Source organism: Sus scrofa, chromosome 6 (genome assembly GCF_054392235.1).
Source record: "Sus scrofa isolate SSC_HxYL_T2T_F1_AM1 chromosome 6, Sscrofa_HxYL_maternal_Yorkshire_Landrace_v2.0, whole genome shotgun sequence".
Lineage (NCBI taxonomy): Eukaryota > Metazoa > Chordata > Mammalia > Artiodactyla > Suidae > Sus > Sus scrofa.
In genome coordinates, this window is record NC_139388.1 from 92788002 (window position 1) to 92815689 (window position 27688).

At 49.0% G+C, this 27688-nt stretch overlaps 1 protein-coding gene across 2 annotated transcripts; it reads right to left on the reverse strand.

Moving 5' to 3' along the window:
• Window positions 1-289: 289 nt before the first annotated feature.
• SPOCD1 (SPOC domain containing 1) lies at window positions 290-27409 on the reverse strand. Of its 2 annotated transcripts, XM_084959019.1 has the most exons (15): window positions 27306-27389; window positions 25488-26711; window positions 11984-12025; window positions 10585-10761; window positions 9902-9959; window positions 9509-9599; window positions 8564-8723; window positions 8339-8455; window positions 6568-6693; window positions 4113-4245; window positions 3743-3890; window positions 3291-3426; window positions 2728-2817; window positions 2044-2230; window positions 290-1129 (listed from the first exon to the last, which is right to left on the reverse strand). In XM_084959019.1, exons 2-15 carry the CDS (start codon window positions 26670-26672, stop codon window positions 462-464), a joined length of 3318 nt encoding a protein of 1105 aa, XP_084815145.1. In that variant the 5' UTR covers window positions 26673-26711; window positions 27306-27389; the 3' UTR covers window positions 290-461. The 2 variants fall into 2 exon arrangements, with proteins under 2 accessions (XP_084815145.1, XP_084815146.1); XM_084959020.1 differs by lacking the exon at window positions 11984-12025 and having other exon boundaries at window positions 27306-27409.
• Window positions 27410-27688: the final 279 nt, after the last annotated feature.

The following is a 27688-nucleotide window of genomic DNA, read 5'->3' on the forward strand; positions in this document are numbered from 1 at the left end:
GAGAGAGAGAGAAGGAAGGAAGGAAGGAAGGAAGGAAGGAAGGAAGGAAGGAAGGAAGGAAGGGAAGGAAGGAAGGAAGGAAGGAAGGAAGGAAGGAAGGAAGGAAGGAAGGAAGGAAGGAAAGAAAGAAAGAAAGAAAGAAAGAAAGAAAGAAAGAAAGAAAGAAAGAAAGAAAGAAAGAAAAGAGAAAGAAAGGAGAGAAAGAAAGAAAGGAATTCCTAAACACACTCACCCCAACCCACACCTGGCCAGGTCCACGGTCCCTCCTGTCCAGCCAACAGATGAAGTCTCAACTTTGCCAAATTCTTTATTAAACCAAAAATCAACACCAAGCAAACTGCAGAACAGGAAAGTCGAACAGCTGACTCTCCCCCTCCTCTGCCCCGATGCTCTCCCTGGAACCACTTAAGAGTCAGCACTGGTGAGGAAATTAAAGATCCTCTTCTCGTGGGTAACAAGGGTCAGGTCTCTCCAGGAAGGGGACATTCAGAGTCAGCTCCATCTGTAGGGCCCAAGGAGGAGTTAGGGGCTAGCCCAGGGGGCTCTGGAGCTGCAGGGGGCTTGCAGAGGAGACCAAGAACTCCAGCACCTGCAGAAGACTGGACAGGGGGTTGGAGAAGTTGTTCCTGGCCTGGGGACCTCAGGGAGGCTTGGAGCTGGTGGCTCATGGCCACCAAAGATTCCAGATGCTGGAGCAGCTTTTGGTGGGGACAAGAAGCACTGTGGAGGTGCTGGCCACGGCCAGCTGGTACTGCTGCATAGGGATGCCAAGACTGGCACCAGTCTGGTTTTGGAGGCCGCTGCCCTCGCCCAACACCCTGCCAGGTTTCAGGCTCTCCCGACAGCCTCCCCCTGCCTCTGGGGGCACTCTGCCAAGTACAAATTCCCCTTGGAGCCAGGCTGCCTTTTCCCTGACTCTGCTGCAGGGCACCTCCTAGGCAAGAAGAGCCCTTCAGAGCCACATTTGGCCTCCTGTCCTCCAGCTGGTAACATTTCATCTCCACCTTTCTGTTGAAGGAGGTCATTCTGCGAACCTTCCCCGTCAAGGGGCTGTACTCTGCTGTGGCTGGAAGCCCTGCCTTGGGGAACAGCACAGCCAGCAGCAGGCTTGGGTGAGTGGCTTCCAGACCTGGAGAAAAGAGCGGGGAAGAGACCAAAGGCCTGGACAGACAGAACACATAGTCCCCAGAATCTGCATTCTGGCTGTGGCAAGAGATCTGGAGGTTAGACCCCAAGAAGAGCTTCCCAGCAGTGAGATGCAGCCCAAGAGATGCTGGGAAAAGTAAATGGGAGGGCGTAAAATTTGCTCTCACTGTGTAGGAAAGGGTAAGGCAAGCACGGATGGTTTGATCTCAAGACTGTATGACTCAGAGTCTACCACACTGTCCCCAGGACAGGCAGCCCAGAAAGAGCAAACGCTCTGCTCAGGAATAGGTACAGTTCACCCCCTGATCGCTTCCCCCCACCCTCCTCCCATGCTCCCCCAGAGACTGTTCATGCACAAAAGCCAAGCTTGGCCCAAGATAGCTGTGGTGAAAATATCCTTCCTTCCTTCCTCTTTTATTTAGGTCAGGCTTTCAGCCCATTTTTGGTGGGTATTGCCTTTGTCCTGCCATGATTGGGTCAAGTGTGACTGTGCCATGAGTTTCTCATCAGAGTGTCTGCTTGAAGAGGCTGTATGTGTGGTGGTTAGAGCCCAGATTCTGCTACTGACTGGCTCTGTGACTCTGGACAAGCCACTCACTTTCTCCTGACCTCAGTTTCCTCATCTATGAAATTAGGAAACTACTATTACCATTCCGATGGGGTTATTTTGAGAACTAAATGAATTAATATAAGAAAAGTTTTCAGAATGCTGTCTGGCTACATAAGCAATATACAAGTCTGAGCCATTCTTCTTTTTGTTCTAACATTTGCCCATCTCAGGAGTTACCTTCTGATATGTGCCTACCTCCACAGAGACAGGGATGACTCTGTCAATGATGCCCCATCTGGTCACCAAGTGAGCACAGGCAGGGTCTAGGATGGGCATTGGGCACTCACCTGGGCCTCCAAGAGGGCGCAGCCTGGAGGGCAGAGGCTGGAAGGCAGGCAGGGGCAGCAGGACCACCCCCACCTGTTCCACAGCCACCAGGCCATGGCGTTGCTTGTTGTTGAGATAGGAATAGAGCAGGTGGCAGTTCTGGGTGTCCGGAGAGCCCTGTGGGCACAGTCTGACCACGCAGACATCCTGCAGTTGCAGGAAGGAGAGCAGATTTAGACACAGTCATTCTTGGCTCCTGTGAACACCCCAGGTCTCATCTGAACCTTGAGAACCCTGTGAGGAAGAGCGCCCCCCGTTTTCCAGAGGTGGAAACAGAGGGACCTGCCCAGGGTCTCACAGTGAGTCTGCATTCTTGGGGAGAACTGGACCTGGATATCTTTTTTTTTTTTTTTTTTTTTTTGGTCTTTTTAGGGCCACACCTGTAGCATATGGAAGTTCCCAGGCTAAGGACTGAACTGGAACTGCAGCTGCTCGCGTACACCACCGCCACAGCAACGCTGGATCCTTAACCCACTGAGCGAGGCCAGGGAAACTGTCAGGTTCATTACTGCTAAGCCACAATGGAAACTCCATGGACCCAGATATCTTAAACCAGGCCTCTGCTCCAGAGCTGGAGCTAAGACAGCTCAGGCCTACGGGTCTGGTGCTAGGAGCAGAAGTGGTGCCCAAGGGTGGGTGATTACCTTGGCCTTGGCTGGACAGACGCTGGCCAGAAAGTCCCAGACAGTGTTAGGGGGGATGCAGCCTGCGGAGCGGATCACCTGGGGCAGGGCCTGGGGGCAGGTAGGATGGCCAGTCAGCCTTCCAGCTTCCCAGCCACTGAGGCAGACTCAATATCAGCTACCTGGAAGCCACAGTCTGTGGCCAAGAGGATGGCAGGCAGTATATCAGGACCCTCCATGGCTGCTGGGAAGCCCTAATTGTCCCCAGAGACCTACGGCCTGTCCTGATCAATCTCCTACAACTTCTCAGAAGCCTCTCACTCCCTCCCCTACCCCTCTCCCTGACCCAGCGCATTAGCTAATCATACACTCACTCAACGATGACTCCTAAAACCTTTCTGTGTTTCTGCAGGAGTGGGGCTGGCATCTTATTTGCCCCCATGCCTAGCACAGGGCCAGACACAGAGAGGGTACCAGTGATTTGTTTCAGAATGAGTGAGTGCGTGAATGAACGAATAAGGGGTGTGTAGCTGACAGGGCTGGTCAGTGTGCAACGGAGTCCCTGGCGAGCAGGACAGGAGTACCTGGATGAGCTGACAGCTGTGTCCCGAAACCAGCTGGGCCCTGACCCGGAACCGCTTGATGGAGAACATGTCCAGAGACCCTTCCCAGGGCAGCTGGTTGGACAGAACCTTTGTGGGCCCAGGAGGCATCTGGAGCCTAGAAGGAGGGACAGAGAGACAGGGTCAGGCAGAGCAGGTCATCAGAGCTTCCCCCAGAAGCTCCTTAGTTTTCAGAAGTCCTGTGTGTCCCCACTGTGGGTGCCCAAACACTGGTCCAAGTATGGCCTTCTGCGGCAGAGACAGTAGGCAGGGTGATAGATTCCACTGCACAGATGGGGAAACTGAGGCCCACACAAGAGATTGGGATTTACCCAAGACCATATGGAAAAGCCCAGGCTGTGTCTGCTGCCCCAGAGGTGGGCCTCCCCCACCCACTTGCCGGCTTGCCCACCTCCCTGGCCCCTGCCCCACACCTGTCCTGGGACTCCATGGGAGACTTCTCCCTGGCTTGGGGCATCTCTGGAGAGGCCGCAGGGACTAGGCTTGGGGCTCTCTGGAAGGCACTGTCCCCCATCCCTGTGGCAGTTTTGGAGGATGGTAGCTCACACGAGGGCTTCCAGCCTGCAGAGTAGAGGCAGGAGCTGAGACGGGGGCCAGCAGCTAGGCTGAATCCAGCCTAGGGGCTTTGCAATGGAATTTGAACAGATCCTTTTGGAGGCAACCTGGGGCACTGGTACTCCCACCCTGCCACCTTCTCCCCAAGCCCAGAACCCCTGTTGTCATTGAACCCCACGCCCAGCCCCGGCCCCTCATCCCTGAGCCCCTCCCATGTCTCCTTCCCACCCATGCAGATGCGGCAGCTGGAGTCTTGGAAGTGGTGTTTGTGTTGCTCCGTGGTGTCCTCGTGCTGCTCTGTGGTGTCCTTGGATGTGGCAGGTGGGGCCAGTGGGCCGCAGTCGACAGACACCATGGATCCCTGGGAATCGCAGGAGGAAACGGGCTGGGGAGGCAGCCGAGGAAGTCAGCAGCCTGCCAGGAGCAGGGGGCCTCGGGATGTGGTCTTATTTTTCTAAGTAATATATTCTTTTTTTTTTTTTTCTTCTTGTGAGTGCACCCATGGCATATGAAAAGTTCATGGGCCAGGAATCAAATCCAAGCCGCAGCTTTGACCTATGCTGCAGCTGCGGCAACACCAGATCCTTTCACCCACTGTGTTGGGCCAAGGATTGAACCTGCGCCATAGCAGAGACAATACCAGATCCTTAACTCACTGAGCTACAGCAGGAACTCCTAATATATTCTTTTTTTTTTTCTTTTTTTTTTTTTTTTGGCTATGCCTATGGCATGTAGAAGTTCCGGGGCCAGGGATCAAACCCAGGCCACAGCAGCAACCCAAGCCATTGCAGTGACAACGCTGGATCCTTAACTCACAATAATATATTCTTTTATTACAAGAGTACTGTGAACTTCTTATAGGAAATTTGGAAAATACAGAAAATTTGAAAAAAAAAAATCATCCCTTCTCCCACCACTCAATTGTTGATATTCTGGGTATTTCTTTATAATTGTTTTGCTATACACAGAGTTTTGGGGATCCTTTTACTAAAACAGCTGTGATCAAATACTCAAGCTTGTCTCTTTATTTTGTCCACGAACCACTGCAGAGGCATCTGCTGTGTTATACCGTCCCTGGAGACACGGCACTGATGGGGGGGACTGGAGTGAACACATCACCTCTGCTGCTAGACAACTGGGTCACTGCCAGGCTCTCACTGTTACAAATAACACTGCGGACCTCCTTGCGCAGAAAGTATTTTCCTAAACTTTCAATTATCTCCTTGGGACCATATCAGGGAGAATAAACTTGAAAGATTTTTGATGCCCATTGCCAAAACAACCTTTTCCCTCATAATAGAAAGAGGCTTCATCATAAAACAAGATTAAAGATTGCTTCAGGAAGATTTGAAAAGATCTTGAAACTATGCTTGCCTTAAAACCATCTCCATACCTGTGACAAGGCACAGGCTTTGGAGTCAGACAGCCTGGGGTCCAATCTCCCCCACTGCCAACTAAGTGACCTTGGGCTCATGGCTTCAGGTTCCTCATCCAGGAAACTGGCATCACCTAAATGAGGCACTATTTGCATTTTTTTTTTTTTTTTTTTTTTTTTTGCCATTTCTTGGGCCGCTCCCGAGGCATATGGGGGTTCCCAGGCTAGGGGTCTAATCGGAGCTGTAGCCGCCGGCCTATGCCAGAGCCACAGCAACATGGGATCCGAGCCGAGTCTGCGACCTACACCACAGCTCACGGCAACACCGGATCCTTAACCCACTGAGCAAGGCCAGGGATCAAACCCGCAACCTCATGGTTCCTAGTCGGATTTGTTAACCACGGAGCCATGATGGGAACTCTGAGGCACTATTTGTAAAGGGCCACACAGGAGGTGTTCAACAGGAGTAAAGATTGCTATTTTGTGTTATTTCTCCCTGCCCCCCTACTCTGCCACCCTCTGGCTCCTCCCCCTACTTTTACATTCAATTCACTTGGGAATACAGTTTGATGTGCGGTTGGCGAGCAGCCACACCCACTTAGAGAGCCTCTCTGCATGGCCAGCGGTTCTGGTTGTTGGACACTGGTGGGGAAGAGCACGGATTTTTGTCTGTCATGGTCATGGCCATTTCCCTAGCAAACAGGGCTCAAGGGCACCCCCCCATGCTGGACACACAGCTGGTTAGACCAGGGTGAATACTGACCCATGGAACACCCAGGCAAAGAACGCCAGAGCAGCCTTCTTCAGAGAGTGACTGCAGTGAGCCAAAGGGGACGCTCTGATTGGCTGCAGGAGGCTGAGGGGATGGGTTCATTGATTGGAGGGCTGCTGGGCTGCCAAGCCTGGCCATGTGCCAGGGGAGGAGCCACAAGGGAGGAAGGAGCAGGAAGGGCAGGAGGAAGGAGGGATCACCCGAGGCAAAAGGACACTCTCCACAAACCACCCTGGTCCCCTGCTGGACCATCCCTAAGTCCTTCCACTGAATCGAGCAAGTCTCTGCTCCTTACACCCAAAAAGTCACTGCCTCAGTGTGGCCCTCCTGCTTCCCAACCAGTCTGGGATCTGGCCAGAATGTCTGAGGACTGGGGGAAACTGTGGAGATACAGGACTCACTACCCCCTCACATGGGGTGCCTCGGGGTTGGGCCAAAACAAGGGGAGCAGCACTGAGATGATGTCCACAGGTTCTGTGCCAGTGGCTGTCTTGCCCCAAGCTCACCCATGGCCACCAAGACGGGCTCTCACTTACCACCAGATCCTCCAGGATCAGCGTCTGGTCCACGTCCCGCGGGATCTCGACTTCCCCCTTGTGGGTCAGTTTGGAGGCTGGGAGGCTGCATGGCTCCTTCTGGAGCTGCTCAATGATCTCCAGGCCCTGAGGGGTGGAGCATCCCCAGCTCAGCTGGGTTTGGGGGACACTGGCCACCAAGAGCTCATGCTCCCTTTCCTCCACTGAGGTCCCTCCAAGGGGGCTCCCCTTCCGTCCTAGCACTTTCCCTTCCTCCACACTCAGCTTCTGCCAGTCCCTCACCTGGAGGGCTCTCCCCCTCAGCCTTACCTCTCCATGTTCTGCTCATTCACCCTCCAACTCAAGCCCTGCCTCCTCCAGGAAGCCTTCCTGAACTTCACCTTCTCCCACGAGTCAAATCTGACCCTGAGTGTCCCCCATCCACCCTCTGTCCTGGGAAGAATGTGGTGTCATCAAAAGAGTGCAGGCTCTGGAGCACCAGCAGCTGTTAATAAAGACGCACAAGGTGGTATGGCTTAGGCGAGCCCTTCACCACTCTACATCTCAGCTGATCTATTCTCTAGAAATGAAATTAAGGGCATCATATTAAACAGCAGCCCTGTCCTGTCCTGTCCTGCCAGCAGAGTTGCAAAGCTGGCTTCATAGGACCCTGAACCTAGAAGAGCCCCAATGCTTAACGTCATCTTGAAATTCTTAATCACTGACCAAAGCACCTGCATCTTCATTCTGCACTGGCCTCACAAATTACATAGCGAGTCCTGTTCCCTGGTCCCCCACAGTGCCCAGACAGAAGCCAAGCCTACTGTGGGTGGATTCACCTAATGGATTTCAGTTATTATTCCAATCAGCCCAGTGTTTGCCGGAACAAGGGTCTTAGTGCTGCCCCCACCCCATCCCACAGGGCCCACTCCCTCCATCAATCCCTCCCTTTTTCTGTCTTTTTGCCTTTTCTTGGAGGTTTCCCAGGTTCCCAGGCCAGGAGGTTCCCAGGCTAGGGGTCGAATCAGAGCTGTAGCTGCTGGCCCACACTACAGGTCACGGCAACACCGGATCCTTAATCCACTGAGCAAGGCCAGGGATCGAACCCGCAACCTCGTGGTTCCTAGTCGGATTCATTAACCACTGCGCCACGACCAGGAACTCCAGTCCCTCCCTTTCTTATTGAACCAACAACCACCGGGACACGAGCATCTCCCAAAGCTCAGGGCCCACACCTCCCTTGCCCCGAGCAGTTCCCAGGGAGGGAGCGATCCAGGGACATAGGGTACATAAGGTGAAACAGTGAATGCGGGAGCCATGGGGTCCCTCCCCCAGCCTGGGGCACCAGGAAGGCTTTGGGCCTTTTCTGGGACTTCCGGGGCTGGGATGGGAGCAGGAACACCGCCCTGGATCCGCCTCCTGCCGTGGATGGTGATGACAACCCTGGACTCCAGGCTCCAGACGCTTATCCCCAGTGCCTTCTACCTCCCAGGCCCGGAGAGAAGCGAGTGTAAGAAAACACCTCCTGGGGATGTCACCTCTCCACCAAGCTCTCCCACCCAACTCCCTTCATTTTCACTTCTTTTCCTTTGTTTTTGTTTTTGTTTTTGATGGGGAGCATCTCTCTGACTCTGTCTGCCTGATCTGTTTCCTCGTTTCTATTTCTGTCCGTCCTGTACTCCGCGTCTCACTACCTCTTCCTCACTCTTTGTCTCTGTCTCTCCAGCTCCATCCTTGGGCCCCTCCCTCCCCCAACCCCTCCCCCACGTCCTGACTTGACCCAGTGGCTCACCCTCTTCTCCTCCTGGTCCCGCCAGCGGGCCAGCTCTTGGGGGGCCAGTTGCACTGAGTTCATCCGCACCAGGCCTTGGGGGGTGACATCTCCATGAATCACTTTGAGAAACAGGTCCTGCAGAGACAGGGGCTCTACCATGCCGCCTGGAGAGCCCACCCCTCAACACCCTGTGAGGGCTTCGCACCTCTGAGGGGGACCAGCCCAGCCCAATGCCCTACTCACTGGGTTCCTGGGGTCCCGAAGATTGAAGAGCAGGCTGCGGTACTTGGTCCTGTAGTGGCCGTTGGTGGCATGTGTCAGGTCGAAGAGGGCAGCCTCGATGCCAGCAGCGAGGCCCTCCACAGCCCCCTCACTCAGCACCAGGTCTGGGAGCTCCTGAAGGCTTTGGGGAACAAGGGCAGGGCCGTGGCATTGAGCCCGGGAGGGTATCCAGGCACTCAGCCCCAGATGGAGACATGGCTGGAGAGCAAGGTCTGGGCCAACTCTGGTTTCTACTCTGAATATTTTCCTACCTGAACCCATTTATTCTCACCCCAACTCTGGGAGGCAGAAGTGCTATCCTTCTCCATTTACAGATGGGCTGACTGAGGCTCAAAGAAGATGAAGGGCTTGCCCGAGGCCATGCAATCAGTAGAAAGCAAGACAGGCTTGCTCAGCCTCTGCTCTATCCCTGGCCAGTGAACTTGGCTATAGACGGACGGGAAGAAGCCTGGAGGGGCAGGGGGAAAGCATTGGTCAGGGCAGGGGTCTAAACCCCAGTCCTGGATGTAACCTGGAATCTGCCACTGACTTGCTGTGCAGCCTTTGCAAAATCCTGCCCTTTCTGGGCCTCGGTCTAACCATTAGTAAATGAGCGCTCCAGCTCTGATCACTGAGACACAGAGTCTCATTGTGTCTGAAAGCACCCTGCTGATATCCACAAGGACCTCAGCAGACACCAAGCCTGCAGCAGAGGAATGGGAAAGCATGACCTTGAACCCTGAGACCCAGGTTCAAATTCAGCACTTCTCTGACTTGTTGTGTGGGCAAATGGCCTCAGGGCTACAAAATGGGGTGAGCTGTACACACAGAAGCCCTTAGAACACAGCGCAGCTGTGGGAAGGGATGTAGGTGAGGGCAGCCCTTCAGGACATCCCAGAGGTCAGGGAACGCGGGCCAAGGTCTTACCGACTCCACAGCACCTCCCGCATGGCACGGACCACGGTGCTCCGTACCCCAGCATCCAGGGGTAGCTTTTCCTGCTGGGGCCAGAGCTGAGCTGTGGGGAGAGAGTCACTAGCTCCCAGAGGGTGCTGAAGGCCTTGGGGAGGGGCCACTCAATGCTTGGGCAGAAAAGGGAGGCATCCCACCCTTGGGAACCCAGGATGCCTAGAATTCTGAAAGTAGAGCCCAGGCGGCCAGCAGCCCCCACCCCTTTGGGGAAGGACTGGAGGCTGACTGCAGCAGGGGAACAAAAATCCCAGCAGGGGCCAGGGCCAGGAGCTGGGCAGGAGCCCCCAGCATCCCAGGAGTTCCTGGAAGACAGATGGCTGCTGAGGGGCACCCCCCAAGGCCCCTCACCTGAGTCCTCTGCCCCATTTTGTTCATCAGGCTTCTCTTCGCCCTCCACTGGGCTGCACTGTGGAGGCGGGGCAAGGAGCTGAGGCTTTATCCCTGGGCGGAGCCTCCCGGCCCCAGGGGGGACACTGCGTCCCCAGGTGCCTCCCCACTCCCACGTTCTCCCTGACCCTTGCTCCAGTGAGGGAGGCCGTGTGGCCACAGCAGCGGCCCTCGCCCCCAGACACTCAGCCCCAGCCTCCTGGACAGGAACCTCCTCCTGCAGCAGAACAAGGATGTGGAAAAGAAGAGGGGTCCTCGGGGGTCAAGGAGGCCACCAGAGCCCCATGCTGTCCCCCTTGAGGGAGGTGGCTAGAGGATCCTGGGATGGTGGGACATGCTGGCCGTCCAGGAACAAAGGTCAGCGACTGCTCTCTCCTACAAAGCGTGGAGGCCCAGCCCCTCCCTTTCTTCCTTGCCCCAGTCAAGCTCCAGAACTCAGGGGTGCACAGAGGGAGCACACAGACCCCTGCCGGCCAGCCAGTAGGAGACCTCCCTGCCTCTGGCTATTATTCTATGTGGCCACGTGCAAGTCACACATCTCTCTGGGCTGCAGCACCATCTCTGTGAATCAGGTGTGCACGTGTCTCTCCCAGCAGGATGAAGTGACATGTCAGTGTAAAGACCGCACTGACATGTCAGTTTACCTGGTTCCCCTTGGGGCCCTGGATCATGGGCCTGTCCTTCCTTCTGGGCCTCTGCGCAGGTGAGGCTGAGCTGATTTCCATCATGTCCTCCAGAACCTCCAGCTTTGGAGACAGTGAGTCCCCTGCCTGGCCGTCGCGGATGCCCCCCAGGAGGTGGATCACTGCCGTGGAACCAACCTGCCGGGGGACAAGAGCCCTTCAGAGCACTCACCTCGCCTGTGACTCTTTACTGGAAGCTCCATGAGGACAGGAAGCATGCATGTTTTGGCCCCCACTGTAGCCCCAATACCTAGAAAGGGTCTGGCACACGTAGAGTTCACTAAATGTTTGCTGACTGCCTGGCTTCTGCCCCAGGAGAGGAACCTGTCTTTATTCCCATCCTCTTGGCTTCCCTTCTCACTCCCAGCCATGGTCAGAGATACCCGGACCCTTACTGAGAAACTTCTCACCCTCTGGCCAGAAATGCATCTTATCAGGGGGACATATCTTGTTCCAAGGCCACCTTCTCTTACTCAAAGCTCTGTAAGGCCCCTTTTCGGGAGTGCTAACTTGCTATTTGCCCCTGAAGGGCGAATATGTCCATCATGCCCTCTGAAAGGCTGCCTATCACCCCTCTCTCGCCCCTGACCATTTCAAGATGCAAAGTGGTTTGGGGTCTTCTTCTTCTTTTTTTTTTTTTTTTGTCTTTTTGCGGGCTACTTCCCGCGGCATATGGAGGTTCCCAGGCTAGGGGTTGAATCGGAGCTGTAGTCCACCAGCCTAAGCCAGAGCCACAGCAACGCGGGATCCGAGCCGTGTCTGCAACCTACACCACAGCTCACGGCAACACCGGATCCTTAACCCACTGAGCAAGGCCAGGGATCGAACCTACAACCTCATGGTTCCTGGTCCAATTCGTTAACCACTGCACCACCACGGGAACTCCAGGTTTGGGGTCTTCTAATGAGCTCTAGAATCTATCCTGTTCCCCTTTCCACTTTGGCTGCCAGGACGCTTAGTATTAACTTTGAGCCTGTACTTTTCCAGGATTGATAGAGGGTAAGGGGTTGTTGTAACAAGATTTCCCCTTCTCCTTCCCCCTTTCTCACTTTCTTTAGGCTTTTATCCCATTTAAGGGTGTTTTGATTCTTTCGATTTATTACAAACCACGGGAGATTGTTTTGAAAGCAAGTGGGTCTGAAAACTAATCCTTGAATGAAGCATCATGAATGGTCAGGTTCTGAGCTTTGGGGAAAACTTGGAACTCTGAGATTCAGCATCACTGGGAGTGGGGAATACTAGGAAGCTCTGGAGGAGGGCAGGCTGGGGGGCTGGGATCGTCTCTGGGGAGGACCCCTCCCACCCCACCAGACCTTAGGAGAAGGAAGAAGAACAACAGTAAGAAAAATCAAAAACCTACATAGCACACATGCTTCACCCCATAGGCCATTTTCATTGCCTCCTTGGAGAGAAAGAGGATACAGAGGTTAGAATTCAGAGGACTCAGTGACCCCACCACAGGGAATTCTCAGGTTGACACGCATACAAAGATGAAAGATGTATGTTCAGGGTTCACTGTGTTGGCATTTATAACAACAACAACAAAAAACTGGGCACAATCCAATGTCCATCAAAAGGGATGATAAATAAGTGGTGACACATCATACCATGGATTGTAAGTGGTCATTACAAAGAGTGAGTTGCAGGAGTTCCCACTGCAGCTCAGTGGGTTAAGAGCCTGACATAGTGTCTGTGAGATGCGGGTTCAATCCCTGGCCTCGCTCAGTGAGTTAAGGATCCAGCATAGCCACAAGCTGTGGCATAGGTCGAGGATACGGCTCAGAACCCGAGTTGCTGTGGCTGTGGCGTAGGCTGGCAGCTGTAGCTCTGATTTGACCCTTAGCCTGGGAACTCCCATAGACCACAGTTGCAGCTGCAAAAAGAAAAAAAAAAAAAAAAAAAGAGTGAGTTGTAATAAAAACTACCATTCACCGGGAGCTTATAAAACAGCTGGCTGTCATATACATGATCTTATTAAGGTCTCAGAACAACGTCACGAACTAGGTACTGTTTCGATCCCCATTTTACAGATGAGGAAACTGAGGCTCAGAGAGGCTCTGAAAAGTGCCATAGCTACTAAGGGCCAGAGCCAGGATTAGGTCCTAGTTGTGTCTGACCCTAAAGCCAGGCACTGAACTTCCAGGCTACGCGGAGAACACTGGCAGATGTGGAAAGATTCATGGAAAGATGTCAAGCTGTATTGTTTGGAGAAAATGGAAAAAATAGGTTACGGAGCAGTATCTGTTGCATAAGCCCATTTATGTAAATATATATTTATAGATGCGTAATAGAGGCTGCCTCTGGGGAATGAAATTCCATGGGGATTTTCATTCCTACTTGTAGACACTTGGGTATTTATGTTATTCAGAATGAGCATGTGTTTCTTTTAACAATCAGAAACACATTCCTTAAATTAAAAAACAAGTTCAGAACAATGTGTAGTGTGCGACCATTTGCTTTAAAAAGAGAGAAAGAATTTTTAATTTGTATCTGCATAAAATAGCTCTAAAAGTATCCACAAGAACCTAATAACAGAAGCTTCCAGCAGGAGAGAGCCTGGGAGCTGGGAAGGAGACCTTTCTTTCTTTCTTTTTTTTTTTTTTTAATGTTGGGAATGAATCAGCCTTTCAAAAAAGCAAATTGAGAAAGAGGGGGAAAAAAGAGAAAACGGGACATCTGGGAAGGAAAACAGGAAAGAGATTCAGAGTGGTCCTTCACAGTTTAAAACCTTTCTGCTGGGCCCTGTTCTCAGGGCCATTATGAGGCTCCGAAACAACAGGCAGCAAAATCAGAGCAACAAAGATGAGACACTAGACTTAGCAGACTATAATACAACATATGTACCTATAATATGTGTAAAGAAATAAAAGGAGATTTTTGTTTCTTTGTTTTTGGCTGTGCCTGAAGCATGCACCAAGTTCCCAGGCTGGGGATGGAACCCAGGCCACAATAGCGACAATGCTGGATCCTTAACCCACTGAGCCACCAAAGAACTCCCAAAGAGGAATTCAAAGAAAATAAAATTATAAATAGGCTGTTAAATCTATACAAACACTGACTATATGAAACTATAATATTTTTGTAATTTGTGGGATTAAAAAATTAACTTGGGACCAACCTACTAGATAACGACAGCACATAAATCAGGAAGGTGCATGCTTGGAATTAAAGCATTCCAAGATCCTCTTATTATTTCAGGGAAAGATAAAGACAGTAACTACCCTTATACTTTGATAGGTTAGGTATTTGTGTTAATATTTCTTTTCTTTTCTTTCTTTTTCTTTTTCTTTTTTCTTTTTTTTTTTTTTTTGCTGCACCCACAGCATATGTAGGTTCCCAGGCTAGGGGTCGAATCAGAGCCATAGCTGCCAGCCTACACCATAGCCACAGCAACACCAGATCTGAGCCTCATCTGCAACCTACACCACAGCTCACAGCAACACTAGATCCTTAACCCACTGAGCGAGGCCAAGGACCAAACCCACAACCTCATGGTTCCTAGTCAGATTCATTTCCACTGCACCACGATGGGAACTCCTGTGTTAATATTTCTAAGACAGCCACCAAGAGAATACAAACAGGACATGGAAAATTTCCAAACTACTAGAGGGGTGAAAAGGAGCAAGAAAAAGTAATCAATCTAAAAGAAAGTAATAAGGGAGAAAGTGTAAAGAAAATGTAGGATATATGCAAAGCACAAAATAAGACAGTTGGAATAGATTCAAATAAGTCAGTAACTATAACAAATGTAAATGGACTAATAGTTCAGATGAATAAAAATTATCAGACCTTTAAAAAAAGAAAATCCAATTAGAAGATATTTATAAAATCTATTTCTAAAACAACAATGCAAAAAAAATCTAACAGAAAAACATGGAGTAATATGTGAATGGGAGTTCCCACAGTGGCACAGCAGTAACGAACCCGACTAGTATCCATGAGGACAAGGGTTCAATCCCTGGCCTTGCTCAGTGGGTTAAGGATCTGGCATTGCTGTGAGCTGTGGTGTAGGTCGCAGATGTGGCTTGGATCCTGTGTTGCCATGTCTGTGGAGTAGGCAGGCAGCTGTAAATTGTAACAGGGGGAAACCCCCTCATTCTTAAGATAGTATAAAAATAAGAGAATAGAGATTTCCCACTGTGGCTCAGTGGAAACGAATCCAACTAGTTTCCATGAGGATGCAGGTTCCATCCCTGGCCTTGCTCAATGGGTCCAGGATCCAGCATTGCCATGAGCTGTGGTGTAGGTTGCAGATGCAGCTCGGATCCTGTGTTGCTGAGGCTGTGGTGTAGGCTTACAGCTGTAGCTCTGGTTCGACCTCCAGCCTGGGAACTTCGATATGCTGCGGTATGTCCCTAAAAATAAATAAATACATAAAATTTTTAAAAATGAAAATAATAGAATAAATAGAAAGATGATGCTGAAAACAAACATACAATGGAGAAGCGCAACAAAACCAAAAACTGGTTCTCTGACAGCATGGATGTTCCTTAAAAAATTAAATATAGAACTACCATATGATCCAGCAATCCCACTCCTAGGCATATATTCAGAGAAAACCATAATTTGGAAAGATATATGCACCCCAATGTCCACTGCAGCGCTATTTACAATAGCCAAGACATGGAAGCAACCAAAATATCCATCAACAGGATTGAAAGAACCGTGGTATATAGATACAATGGAGTATTACTCATCCATAAAAAAGCATAAAATAGTATTGTTTGCAGCAACATGGATGGACCTAGAAATTATCATACTAAGTGAAGTAAATCAGAGAGAGACAAATATCATACGAGATCACCAATATGTGGAAACTAATAGAAATGATACAATAGTAGTTACAAAACAGAAACAGACTCAAAGATTGTGAAATCAGGAGTTCCCATCTTGGCGCAGCGGAAACAAATCGAACTAGGAACCATGAGGTTGTGGATTCGATCCCTGGCCTAGCTCAGTGGGTTAAGGATCCGGCATTGCCTTGAGCTCTGATGTAGGTCACAGACATGGCTCGGATCTGGCATTGCTGTGGCTGTGGGGTAGGCCGGCAGCTGTAGCTCTGATTCAACCCCTAGCCTGGGAACCTCCATATGCCATGGGTGCGGCCCTAAAAAGATGAAAGACAAAAAAAAAAAAAAAAGATTTTGAAACCAAACTCATGTTGATCAAAGGGGAAACGACTGGAGGGGGATAAATTATGGAGATGGGACTGATATATACACACTCTTATATACAGAATAGACAGGTCAGGAGAACCGACTGTACAGCACAGAGAAATTTACTCAGTAGTGTGTGGCAACCTATATGGAAAAAGGAATGGATATGTGTATATGTATAATGATTTACTTTGCTGTATGCCTTTAATTAAGACAGCTTTCTGAGTCAACTGCATTTGAATAAAAGTTTTTTTAAATTGGTCCTCTGAAAAGACTAGAAAAACAGACAATTTTCTGGCAAGATTAAGGGAAAGAGGGAAGATACAACTAGACAAGGTTTAGAATAAGCCATCATGAGTGCGCAGATCTTAAAAAAATAAGAGGCTATTATGAAATACTTTATGCCAACATGCCAATAAATTGGAAAACTCAGACAAATATAACTTACCAAGACTGACTCAAGTAAAATTTTTTAAAAAACAGAATAAACCTATACCCATAGAATAAACAATCAGTATAGAAGGAATCATCTTCCCTAGAGAAAACATACAAGTCCAGACTTTTTTAAACCCAGCGATTCTACCAAAATGTTCAAAGAACAAATAACTCCAATTTTATACAAATTACTGCAGCAAACAGAAAAAGAGAAAACAATTCATTCTAGGAGGCTGCAAAACCTGGATACCAAACCTTACAAGTATTGTATGAGAACAAATCATTTCAGGCCAGTTAACTCATCAAGAGAAGTACAAAATTTCCAAACCAAATACTGTTGAAATGAATCCAGAAAACATAAAAAAGATATACCATGATCAATTTGGGTTTATTCCAGAAATGCAAGATTGACCAATATTTTACAAACCCAACTCAATAAATTGACTTTTATTAGTAAGAGAATATAAATGATGTCATCTTGAAAATGCAGAAAATACATGTGTTAACATGTAATGTCCATTCAGAATAACAAGCAAATCAGGAATAGAAGGGAGCCTCCTTACCTTGATAAGGTGTCTATATAAAAATATAGCAAACATCATACTCATGGTGAAATAATGAGCACATTCCCTTCACAGTCCAGAACAAGACAAGCATCCCTGCTCTCACCACTTCTATTCAATATTATACTAAAAGTCTTAGCTGGCACAGTAAAGAAAGGGGGTGGGGAGACGTAAGAATTGGAAAGGAAATAACAAAATGGTAATTATTTTCAGATTGTATGATTATCTACATAGAAAAGAAAATCCTAATAGATAAACTAGATGAATTCAAGATTTCCGAAAAATCCATTGCATTTTATATGCCATCAGAAGTTAGAAACTGCAATTTTAAAAGGTTACTATTTTAGAATACATCAAAAAATATAAAGAAATAAAATCAGACATGTGCTTTAGGATAGAAAGACCACACAACCAATTACAAAGTAGTCAGCCCCAAAACTCTGAATCCAAATCTAATCTAAGCTCCAGGTTCAACCACCAACCACCAACAGAAAATGCAGAAGACAGAGGGACAGGTTTCACTGTATCACAGAGATGCAATAAGCTACAGAACACACAAGAAAAAAATAAACCACAAGAAAAACCAGATCGTTACGAAACCTACAGATTAAAAGAGGCTTAAAAGGCTTATCAACCAACTGCAGTGTGTGAATTTTATTTAGATCTTGACTAAAAGGACAAAGTTCAAAAATAAATTATCATCTCTATGAGACTATCGGAAATTTGAATACTAAGTGAATGTTTGATGATATTAAGGAATTATGGTCAACCTAATAATGTATGGTTGGTAAAGCTGGGGGATGAGTATAAGTGATCTCATGTGAGGGACCAGCAATTTTTTTCTGTAAAGAACCAGAGAGATAATACCTTAGACTTAAGTTCTCCATTGCAATCACTCAACCTGCCATTGTAATGGACAATATGTTACAAATAGTTGTGCCTGTGCTCCAATAAAATTTTATACACTAAACCAGGTGAGAGGACCAAAGTGCGGGCCATGATTTGCCAACCCCTGCCTACAATTCGATCTACTTTTACATATATTTGGAATTTTCCATAACAAAAAGTTATGTATATAATATGTAGGCATAAATATGAAAAAGATATGCAAGGCTTTTATGGAGAAAGTATAAAACTTTTTGAAAAGCAATAAAAATGTTCAAAATAAATGGAGGAATATACTATGTTCGTGGACTGGAAGGACTCAGTATTGTAAAGACATTAGTTCTCCCTAAAATGATTTACAGGTTCACCATATTTCTCATTAAAATCCCAACCGTTTTTTTTTGTTTGTTTGTTTGCTTTTAGCGGTCACACCTGTGGCATATGGAAATTCCCAAGCTAGGGGTTGAATCAGAGCTACAGCTGCCAGCCTACGCCCCAGCCACAGCAACACCTGATCTGAGCCACGTCTGCGACCTACACCTGAGCTTGCACCGCGCGGATACTAGTCAGGTTCGTTACCGCTGAGCCACAATGGGAACTACCCCCAACAGTTATTTTTAAGTGTGGAAACTGATAGGCTGATTATAATATTCACGTGAAAGAGCAAAAAAATGTAAGAGTAAAGATCCTTCTGAAAACAAAGTTGGGAGACTTTTCTTACCATATATCAAGAATTATTAATAAGCTGCTATAATTAATATATAATTTTAGCATAAGGAAAGAAATTTTAAGTCAAGTGAGAACAGGGAGACCAAAACCAATCCCACATGTATGGAGGCTTGATTTATGACAGAGCTGGCATTGCCTAGAACTGTGGAAGGACAGACTTTTCAGCAAATGATGTTAAAACAATTGAGCATCCATATAAAAGAACAATATACCCCGTATCATTCACAAACATCAATTCCAGGTAGATTATAGACCAAAGTGTGAAAGGCAAAATAACGCAATGTAAAAGAACATCTTCCTGGGAGTTCCCGTCGTGGCGCAGTGGTTAACGAATCCGACTAGGAACCATGAGGTCGCGGGTTCGGTCCCTGCCCCTGCTCAGTGGGTTAACGATCCGGCGTTGCCGTGAGCTGTGGTGTAGGTTGCAGACGCGGCTCGGATCCCGCGTTGCTGTGGCTCTGGCGTAGGCTGGTGGCTGCAGCTCCGATTCGACCCCTAGCCTGGGAACCTCCATATGCCGCGGGAGCGGCCCAAGAAATAGCAACAACAACAACAACAAACAAAACAAACAAACAAACAAGAACATCTTCCTGACCTTGAGAATGGAAAGGAATTTCTTAAAAATATTATTATATATACATACATAGATAATCTTTTAAAGGATAAATTAAAATTAAGAGTTTTTCTGAAATTCTGCCTTTTTTTTTTTTTGGTCTTTCCTAGGGCCACACCCACGGAATATGGAGGTTCCCAGGCTAGGGGTCTAATCGGAGCTGTAGCCACCAGCCTACACCAGAGCCACAGCAACGCAGGATCTGAGCCGTGTCTGCAACCTACACCACAGCTCACAGCAACGCCGGATCCTTAACCCACTGAGCAAGGCCATGGATCGAACCCACAACCTCATGGTTCCTAGTCGGATTCAATAACCACTGAGACACGAGGGGAACTCCAGTTCTGCCTCTTTCTAATTCTGCTTCAATTCAATTTCCACTTCTGGGTGTAGCCACAAAAGCTTTGAAAGCAGGGACTTGAATAGATATTTGTACACCAATGTTCACAGCAGCATTATTTACAGTGGCTAAAAGGTGGAAATAACCTAAATGTCCATCAACAGGTGCATGGCTAAAAAAAACGTGGTAAGCACAGCCTTAAAGAGGAATGACATTGTGACACATGCCACAGCATGGAACTTGACGATATGCTAAATGAAATAAGCCAGACACACACAAAAACAAATATTGTACGATATCCACTGAGATACCAAGAACAGTCAAATTCATAGAGGCAGAAGTAGAACAGAGGTTAGCAAGGGCTAGGGGAGGGGGACAAGGAGTGTTTATGGTTTAATGGGCACAGAATTTCAGCTTGGGAAGAAGAAAAAAGTTCTGGAGACTGGATGGTGGTGATGACTGCACAACAATGTGAATGCACTTAATGCCACTGAACCGTACACTTAAACATAGTTAAAAAGATAAATTTTTTGTCATGTTTCATACTTTACCACAATAACAATTTTAAACTATTAAGAATTTCTACCCATCAATAGACGCCATAAGGAAAGCAAAATATGAGACACATTTTGGGAGAATATATTTGCAAAACATATAACTGACAAAGGAATGGTATCTAGACTATATAGAGAACTCCTACAGAGCATAAGGAAAAGTTAAAACAACCAAAAATATTTTTTTTGGCAAAAGATTTAACAGAAATTACCTGAATATATGTGAAGATTCTCCTTCGTAATACAGAAGTGAACATTAAGACAACACTGAGAGAGTTCCCTGGTGGCTCAGTGGGTTAAGGATCAGCATTGTCAGGCTCTTGCTCTGGGCACTGCAGTGACGTGGATTCAATCCTTGGCCCAGGAACTTCTGCATGTCATGGGTGTGGCCAAAACAAAAAACAAAACAAAAAAAAAAACCAACACTGAGACCGCAAAGCACATCCCCACTTTGGCAAAAAATGGAAGTCTGGTAGTATCAAATGTTGGTGAAGATGTGGAGTTACTGGAATTTTGCTGATGGGAGTGTAAAGGGTTTTCAAACATTTTAGAAAACTGGCACTGTATAAATAAAGCTGAAGATGTGTAGACCCTAAAACCTAGCAATTCCACTCCCAGGAATCTTCCATGGAGGCACTCTTGCCCAAATGCACCATACACAGCTATTCATCATAGCAGCACCATGTGTAATAGCAAAAAACTGCAAACAACCCAAATGTCCACATGGAGTCAAGGAAGAAATAAATTGTGGCATATTCATGCAGCAGGATACTTGCCGTCAACACTTAGGATCTGTGTTATCTTGGGAAAGTTACCTAACCTTTCCGTGCCTCAGTTTTCTCATCAGTAAAACGGGGATAATACCAGTATCCACTTCACAGTGTTAATGCAAGGATCATTTTCATTATTCAAGGCTCTTAGAACAGTGCCTGGAACACAGCCAGCTCTCTCTGTAAATGCTCCTGTTGTTGAGATTCCTTGGCTCCTGCCCTTAAGAGATTCCCTGCTGATACCTGACCACACTTCAGTCTCTTCATTTCCATTTAAGCAACGTTGTCCTCTCCCATGTCCCTGCTTTTTTTTTTTTTGTCTTTTTAGGGCCATACCTGCGGCATATGGAGGTTCCCAGGCTAGGGGTCCAATTGGAGCTGTAGCCATTGGCCTATACCACAGCCAGATCTGAGCCACATCTGTGACCTACACCACAGCTCACAGCAACACCAGATCCTTAACCCACTGAGTGAGGCCAGCGATCGAACCTGCGTCTTCGTGGATACTAATCAGATTCGTTTCTGCTGAGCCACCATGGGAACGCCTCCCTCCTCCTCTCTTGACCCTACCCCACCTACTGCTCCACTCATGCAATGCACCAAGCTGCTTGGTGCTTCTGTACTTTGGCATGTGCTCTGCCTTCTTCCTTTTTTTTTGGTCTTTTTTTTTTTTTTTTTTTTTTTTTGCTATTTCTTGGGCCGCTCCCGCGGCATATGGAGGTTCCCAGGCTAGGGGTCTAATCAGAGCTGCAGCCACCGGCCCACGCCAGAGCCACAGCAATTCAGGATCCGAGCCGCGTCTGCAACCTACACCACAGCTCACGGCAACGCCGGATCGTTAACCCACTGAGCAAGGGCAGGGACCGAACCTGCAACCTCATGGTTCCTAGTCGGGTTCGTTAACCACTGCGCCACGACGGGAACTCCTGCCTTCTTCCTAGTATGCCCTTCCTACCTGCTGAACACCCACTTCCTTTGCCTAGACCCAGCTCCCTCCCCTGCCCTACCCCACCCCTAAGCCCTGCCCCCCAGCCCTCCCCAAGGAACACTCAATTGCCCTCTGGGTATCCAGGATCTGCTAGGCTTCAATCTGTCTCTCTTTTTTTTTTTTTTTTTTTTTTTGTCTTTTTGCTATTCCTTGGGCCACTCCCTCAGCATATGGAGGTTCCCAGGCTAGGGGTTGAATCGGAGCTGTAGCAACTGGCCTACGCCAGAGCCACAGCAACGCGGGATCCGAGCCGCAGGCTCACGGATCGTTAACCCACTGAGCAAGGGCAGGGACCGAACCCACAACCTCATGGTTCCAAGTCGATTCGTTAACCACTGCGCCACGACGGGAACTCCCAATCTGTCTCTTAACTCTGGTTACTTGTTTGTCTCCTCCCTACTGGACTTTGAGATCCTGGAGGACTCCCCCTGCTCGTTGAACAAATAAAGTCCCATAAAAATCTAAATCCCGTAGCCAGGCCTTTAACCTGGCTCAGAGCATAAACTAGAATTGAACAGGCCTGGATTCAAATCCTGACTCCACCACTTCCTTGCTGTGTGACCTTGAGTAAGTTACTTTACTTCTCTGAATCCCAGTTTTCTTAATCAGCAAAACAAGGGTATTGACACTGACTTTTCACGCTATTGTGAGGATTAAATATGAGATGATGACCTATGTGAAGCTCCCAGTATACAGTAAGCACTTAAAAGGACTAATCTTAGGCTGTCCATCTGCTGCCAACATGTTCTTCCCTCGCACACCTCCTGACACTTTGCAGCTGCAGACAGAGTACCTGACGCTGGGAGCCTAGGTGGGGCTGGGAGAGTTGTGTGCCTCTGGAGCCGTGATGGGCAGGGCAGGGGCCATTGGCAGAGCGGTTATCCTATCCACGAAGTGGCTCCAGACCTCACTGGCCATCGTGGGGCTCAGGAGAGAAAAGAAAACGGTGTTTCAATCAACCTCCCCAACCCCCTCCAAGAGTCACTATCTCAAACCAAAAAAGTACAACACAGCCCAGCCTCTCATGCCAGATTCCCAGCAGTTCTGGGACCTAGTCGATTCCCCCATTTCATAGAGGAGGAAACTAAGATTTGGAGAAGAGACATCTCTTGTCTAAAGTTGCTCACGCCATTGTAAGAAGCAGAGGATGAACTTGAATCTGTCTACATGCCTCTGACACGGGCCAAGCTGCCTCCAGGAGAAGGTGCCTGGGCTCTGAAAGGGGATCCAGACCAGCTGGGCACTATGCTCACACTTGCCCACACACTGCTCAGCCCTGTCCTCAACCACCCGTCCGTCCCTGTCACAGCCCAACCTCAATTCTTCCCCTACAGCTGGCACCCAGTTGCCATGGCAACAGGTTGTTTGGGAAGCTATGGGATGATGGGCCACGCCACAGAGTCAGGGATGGGGCCTGGAGGAGAGGGCAGCTACTCCCAGTAGAGGCAGGTACCTGGCTCCACCATCAAGCTCAAACCCCTGCTCCAAAGCGCCGCAGACCCAGGAATCCCAATTCTGGACGTCTGGCCCCCCCCAAATAATCTGAAATGGGGAGAAGCCAGATGCATAGGGATGCTCACCCCAGAAGTACTTACAGAAGAACAAAATTGTATATGTCAGCAACACATAACATTTTTGAGTATTTTTCTGGTACCAGACACTGGGCTAAATACCAAACACATGTTCATGACATCTCATTCACTCCTCACCAGCGTCCTGTGAGGTAAGTACTTCTAATACCCCATTTTTGCAGATGGGGAAGTTACAGTCAGAAAGACGAAGCCGCTTGCCTAGGTCCCTCAGAGAGCGGCCAAGCCAGGACTGAATGCTGATCTGTCAGCCTCTAGGCTTTTGCTCTTAACTACAGGACAGTGGTCAGAAGTGAGACAAGGAAATCCCAGCCCATCCTCTGGTCCTGACAGTGCCTGTGGACAGCTATGATGCAGGGTTCAGGAAGCGCATGTTCACAGCAGATTCCAGAAAATTCTATGTACCAACTTGGAAACATCTTCAAATACTAAGCACTTGAGAAAGAAAGTAAAAGTTCCAGAACAAGAAGGCATATTATACATAAAAAGGTGCAACCAATATACAGGTGTTCATACATGCATAGCAGTTAATAAAAAGAAGCCTGGAAAGATGCTAACTGTTAACAGTGATTATCTCCAGACAAAGGCCACTGAGCCGGGAGTCCTTAAAAGGGATTTTTCTCATTCTGTGTCAATAAATTCATTGTAAAACACGCATGCAGAAGTTCCCAGGCCAGGGATCGGACATGCACCACGGCAGTGACCCGAACCACAGCAGTGACAACACCAGATCCTTAAGCACTGAGCCACCAGGAAAATCCATTCTTTTTTAATACCCAAAAAATCAAGTTATAAATTTGGACCTGCATGATCTCATTTCTCAGCCAAGAAGAGATATACATGCATAGAAAAAGATGGAAGAAAGAGCATTTACCAAAATGTCAACAGGAGATAGCTCTGAGTATTGGTATTACGGGAATCTTGATTTCTTCCTTATTTTCTATAACAAACATTTCATTTTTAATTAAATATTACCGTTTCTGAGTGATGTTTACAAAGGCAATGCAATCGCATTCAAATGTAATTATAGTAACAAATAGTGGTAAATCACACAAGCAGCTCACTGGGTCTTATCCCAATTCTACGAATTTGCTGTTTAGTCTTGAACTAGTCCTTTTACCTGTCTGAGCCTCAGGGTCCACATCATTAAAATGGGTATATACCAACAGCATCTACCTGGTAGGATTGTTAGGAAGATTGAAGATAAAGTGCTCGGGACAGTACCCAGCACGTGATAAGCAGGCCAGGGGCTGTTGTCGCTGTGGCGCCAGTGGAGAATGTGCACAGCTAAGCGGTGCAGCAAGCTCTCCAGACAGACTGCCTGGGGCTGCATCCTGGCTCTGACATTTAGCAGCTGTGGGACCTTGGGCTTGTAACCTTACCTCTCTGGGCTTCGTGCGAAGACTAAATCAAAAGCGCCTAGCACATAACACCTATTCAATGGGATAAAAATTCGACTATGTGAGAAATATACATCCAAAACAGGGAGTGCCATCTTCTGCCTTTGGTGGATAAACATGTTCGCTGTGGTTATTAATAAAAACACCCTTCTTATTATCAGTAAAAGAACATTTGGAAAGGAATGGCCAGGCCCCAAATTCCTTGCTGTGTGAGCTTGGAGAAGTTCATTAACTTTTCTGAGCCTCAGTTTCCCCACTGGGAAATAGAGGGCTAATGCCTATCTCGCAAGGCTATGGTAACACTCGGGGAAAAGCAAATTTGACATAAAATGAATTTACCTTGTGCTGTGCGAGACACGTCATTTTACACCATCATCCCATTCAAGCCTCAAAACGACCCCATTAGACTGGGTTTTTTTTACAGATGAGGAAACTTAAAGAGGTTAAAAAATATCCCAGGGTCACTCAGCTGGGAAGTGAGCAGAGATAAGATTTGAACCCAGTGGAGTTCCCGTCGTGGCGCAGTGATTAATGAATCCGACTAGGAACCATGAGGTTGCGGGTTTGGTCCCTGGCCTTGCTCAGTGGGTTAGGGATCTGTCGTTGCCGTGAGCTGTGGTGTTGGTTGCAAATGCAGCTTGCATCCCGTGTTGCTGTGGCTCTGGTGTAGGCCGGCAGCTACAGCTCCAATTAGACCCCTAGCCTGGGAACCTTCATATGCCACTGGAGCGGCCCAAGAAATGGCAAAAAGAAAAAAAAAAAAAAAAGATTTGAACCCAGAACTCAGGGACTCCGGAAAATAATGATGCCCTCCCTCTGCCAACCTCTCAGACTCAACTTACCAGTTTGGGGCAGCCTCCTGGGCTGGATTCCTCTGGTTGCTCCTGGTTGGAGTGGTCTGAGCATCTCTCAGTGTCCCCATCCTGGGCACAGGGCACTGGCCCCCTTCTCAGCTTTGTAGCATACTTGTATCTTCTCTGCCCTGCGGCCTGGCCTGATCTAGCTTTGCTGGCTGCAGGCTCCAGGGAGCTGGCAGAGGTGTCCGTGGAAGCAGTGAGTCCCTGCTCTGGCCTCCCTCCAGACACTGGCTGAGCCTCGACCTCTAGCTCCTCCTGGTCATGTGAGGTGTCAGGGCCATCCTCACCACCAGCCCCCAAGCTCTGCCCTGCTTCTTGCCACTCTGGGGAAGCCTTTCCAGACTCTCCCAGGCACAGTGCCGGGCTCTGTGGAGGAGCCTGGGTAGCTGGCTGAGGGAACTCTCCTCCACTGGACACTGGGGGCTCGACAGGGGCACAGGGTGTGTCTGGTGGGGCCCCATCCCCTGCAATGGGCAAAGATTCCAACTTCTCAATCCCTGAGGCACACTCCTCCCAACTTCCGCCTGGGTCTGCAGGCCCAGACCCAGTGTCCTTGCAAGAAAGTGGCCTGCAAGAAACTCCCACAGACTCCACATCAGCACCATGTGAGAGGCCTCCCCCAGACTGGGGCTTGTCCCCACCAGGGCTCTGGCCAAGACACAAGAAGCCGCCAGCCCCCTCCTCACCCTCTAAGGGGGCCTCACACATCCTGCTTTTCTTTCTTGCCCCCACAGACATGCTCCAAAGATTCCTGGGCCCACTGCCAGCTAAGATGTCATGGAGAGAAACCAGGAGCCTCTTGCAGGTCTGGGCCCTCCCCTGGGCAGGCATTGTGGGCAACTGGATATGGAGCCTGGGGCCAGGCAGCAAGTCCTGCCTCTGTCCCACAGCTTGCAGCGCAGGGACCACCAGGCGGGCCTTGGCCTCCACACTGGCCCCAGGTGCACCCACAGCCTGGCAGCTGGCACCTTGAAGGGCCTCTTCCGGGTGGACCCTCTTCCTGCTGCCAGCCCAAACTGGAGCCCCAGAGCTTCCTCCTGACAGGTGTGGGGCCAGGCCTGACTGGGAGCCGGTTTCTTCCACATCCTCCTGGAAGAGCCCACAGCTGTCTCGGGGGCTGAGAACAGGGTCCTCTGCGCTGGAGCCCTCCACAGCCACCTGCCAAGACATGTCTGTCCACCTGCAGGGGCCAACAGCAGAAGGCAGGCCCTGGGAGAGACAGAGACAGAGAGAGAGAGACCATCGCAGAGGCTCCAACCTGCCAGCCCCTTCAGGACATGGGGCAACTGGAAACCCGGGTAGCAGTCTCCCTTGTAGGTGGCACCTCCAGGGAGACAAGCATTCAAAAACCACTGAGGTAAGCACCCCCAGGAGGACCTGGCACCCCAGGTGAGGAAGGGGAAGCCTGTCGCCAAACAGGGTTGTGCTCCAGCCACCCTGAACATCTTCCCTGGTCTGAGGGTTCACGCTTTGCTTAAATGGGCTGTGCCAACAAGCTGTCATTCATTAATGACTTACTTAGGGCGACTGTTTCATTTCATGCTGGCAGCCAAAGGCCAAGAAACAGAGACTCCCCCAAGGACACGTGCTGATAGGAAGTGAATGAGCCGGGATTCCCTCCTGCTCGACAGAAAGCCCAACTCTAAACCATTCCCACGTGGAGTAGGCACTGAACGGGGTTAATTCCCACCCCCTCCATTGGTCTTGGTCTGAAGGACGCTCCAGACAGGTTCTTAGGCCTGAACAGGCCTGAGTTTCCACCGCTCAGGGAGCCCAGCCCCCCACGAGCCCAGAAGCTCTCACCTGGGGTTCCCGGGCTCACCCTCGCGGGGTTGCACCCCCAGCTGTAAGGGGGCTGGGACCACGTGATGCGGGGAGTGTTTGAGGGATGGGGCGGGGTCTCCGCTGCGGCGGCAAGGGGCGGTACCCCAGACGTGCTGACGTCTCTCTTCCAGAAGAGGGCGCCCGCTTCCTCTAGAGGGCTTCCCGGAGGAGGTGCCAATCCCTGGTGCCTGGTGCCAAAGGGCTTTGAATACCGCCTGAGAGTTTAAACTTGATCCTAGGGCACTGGGGAGTTATTGAAAGTGCCTAAACCCCTAGGGGAATGGCAGAATCAGATCTAGATTTTTGCTCAATTATTTACTTATTATCTCAAATAGATTTTTTTTTTTTTTCTTTTTAGGACT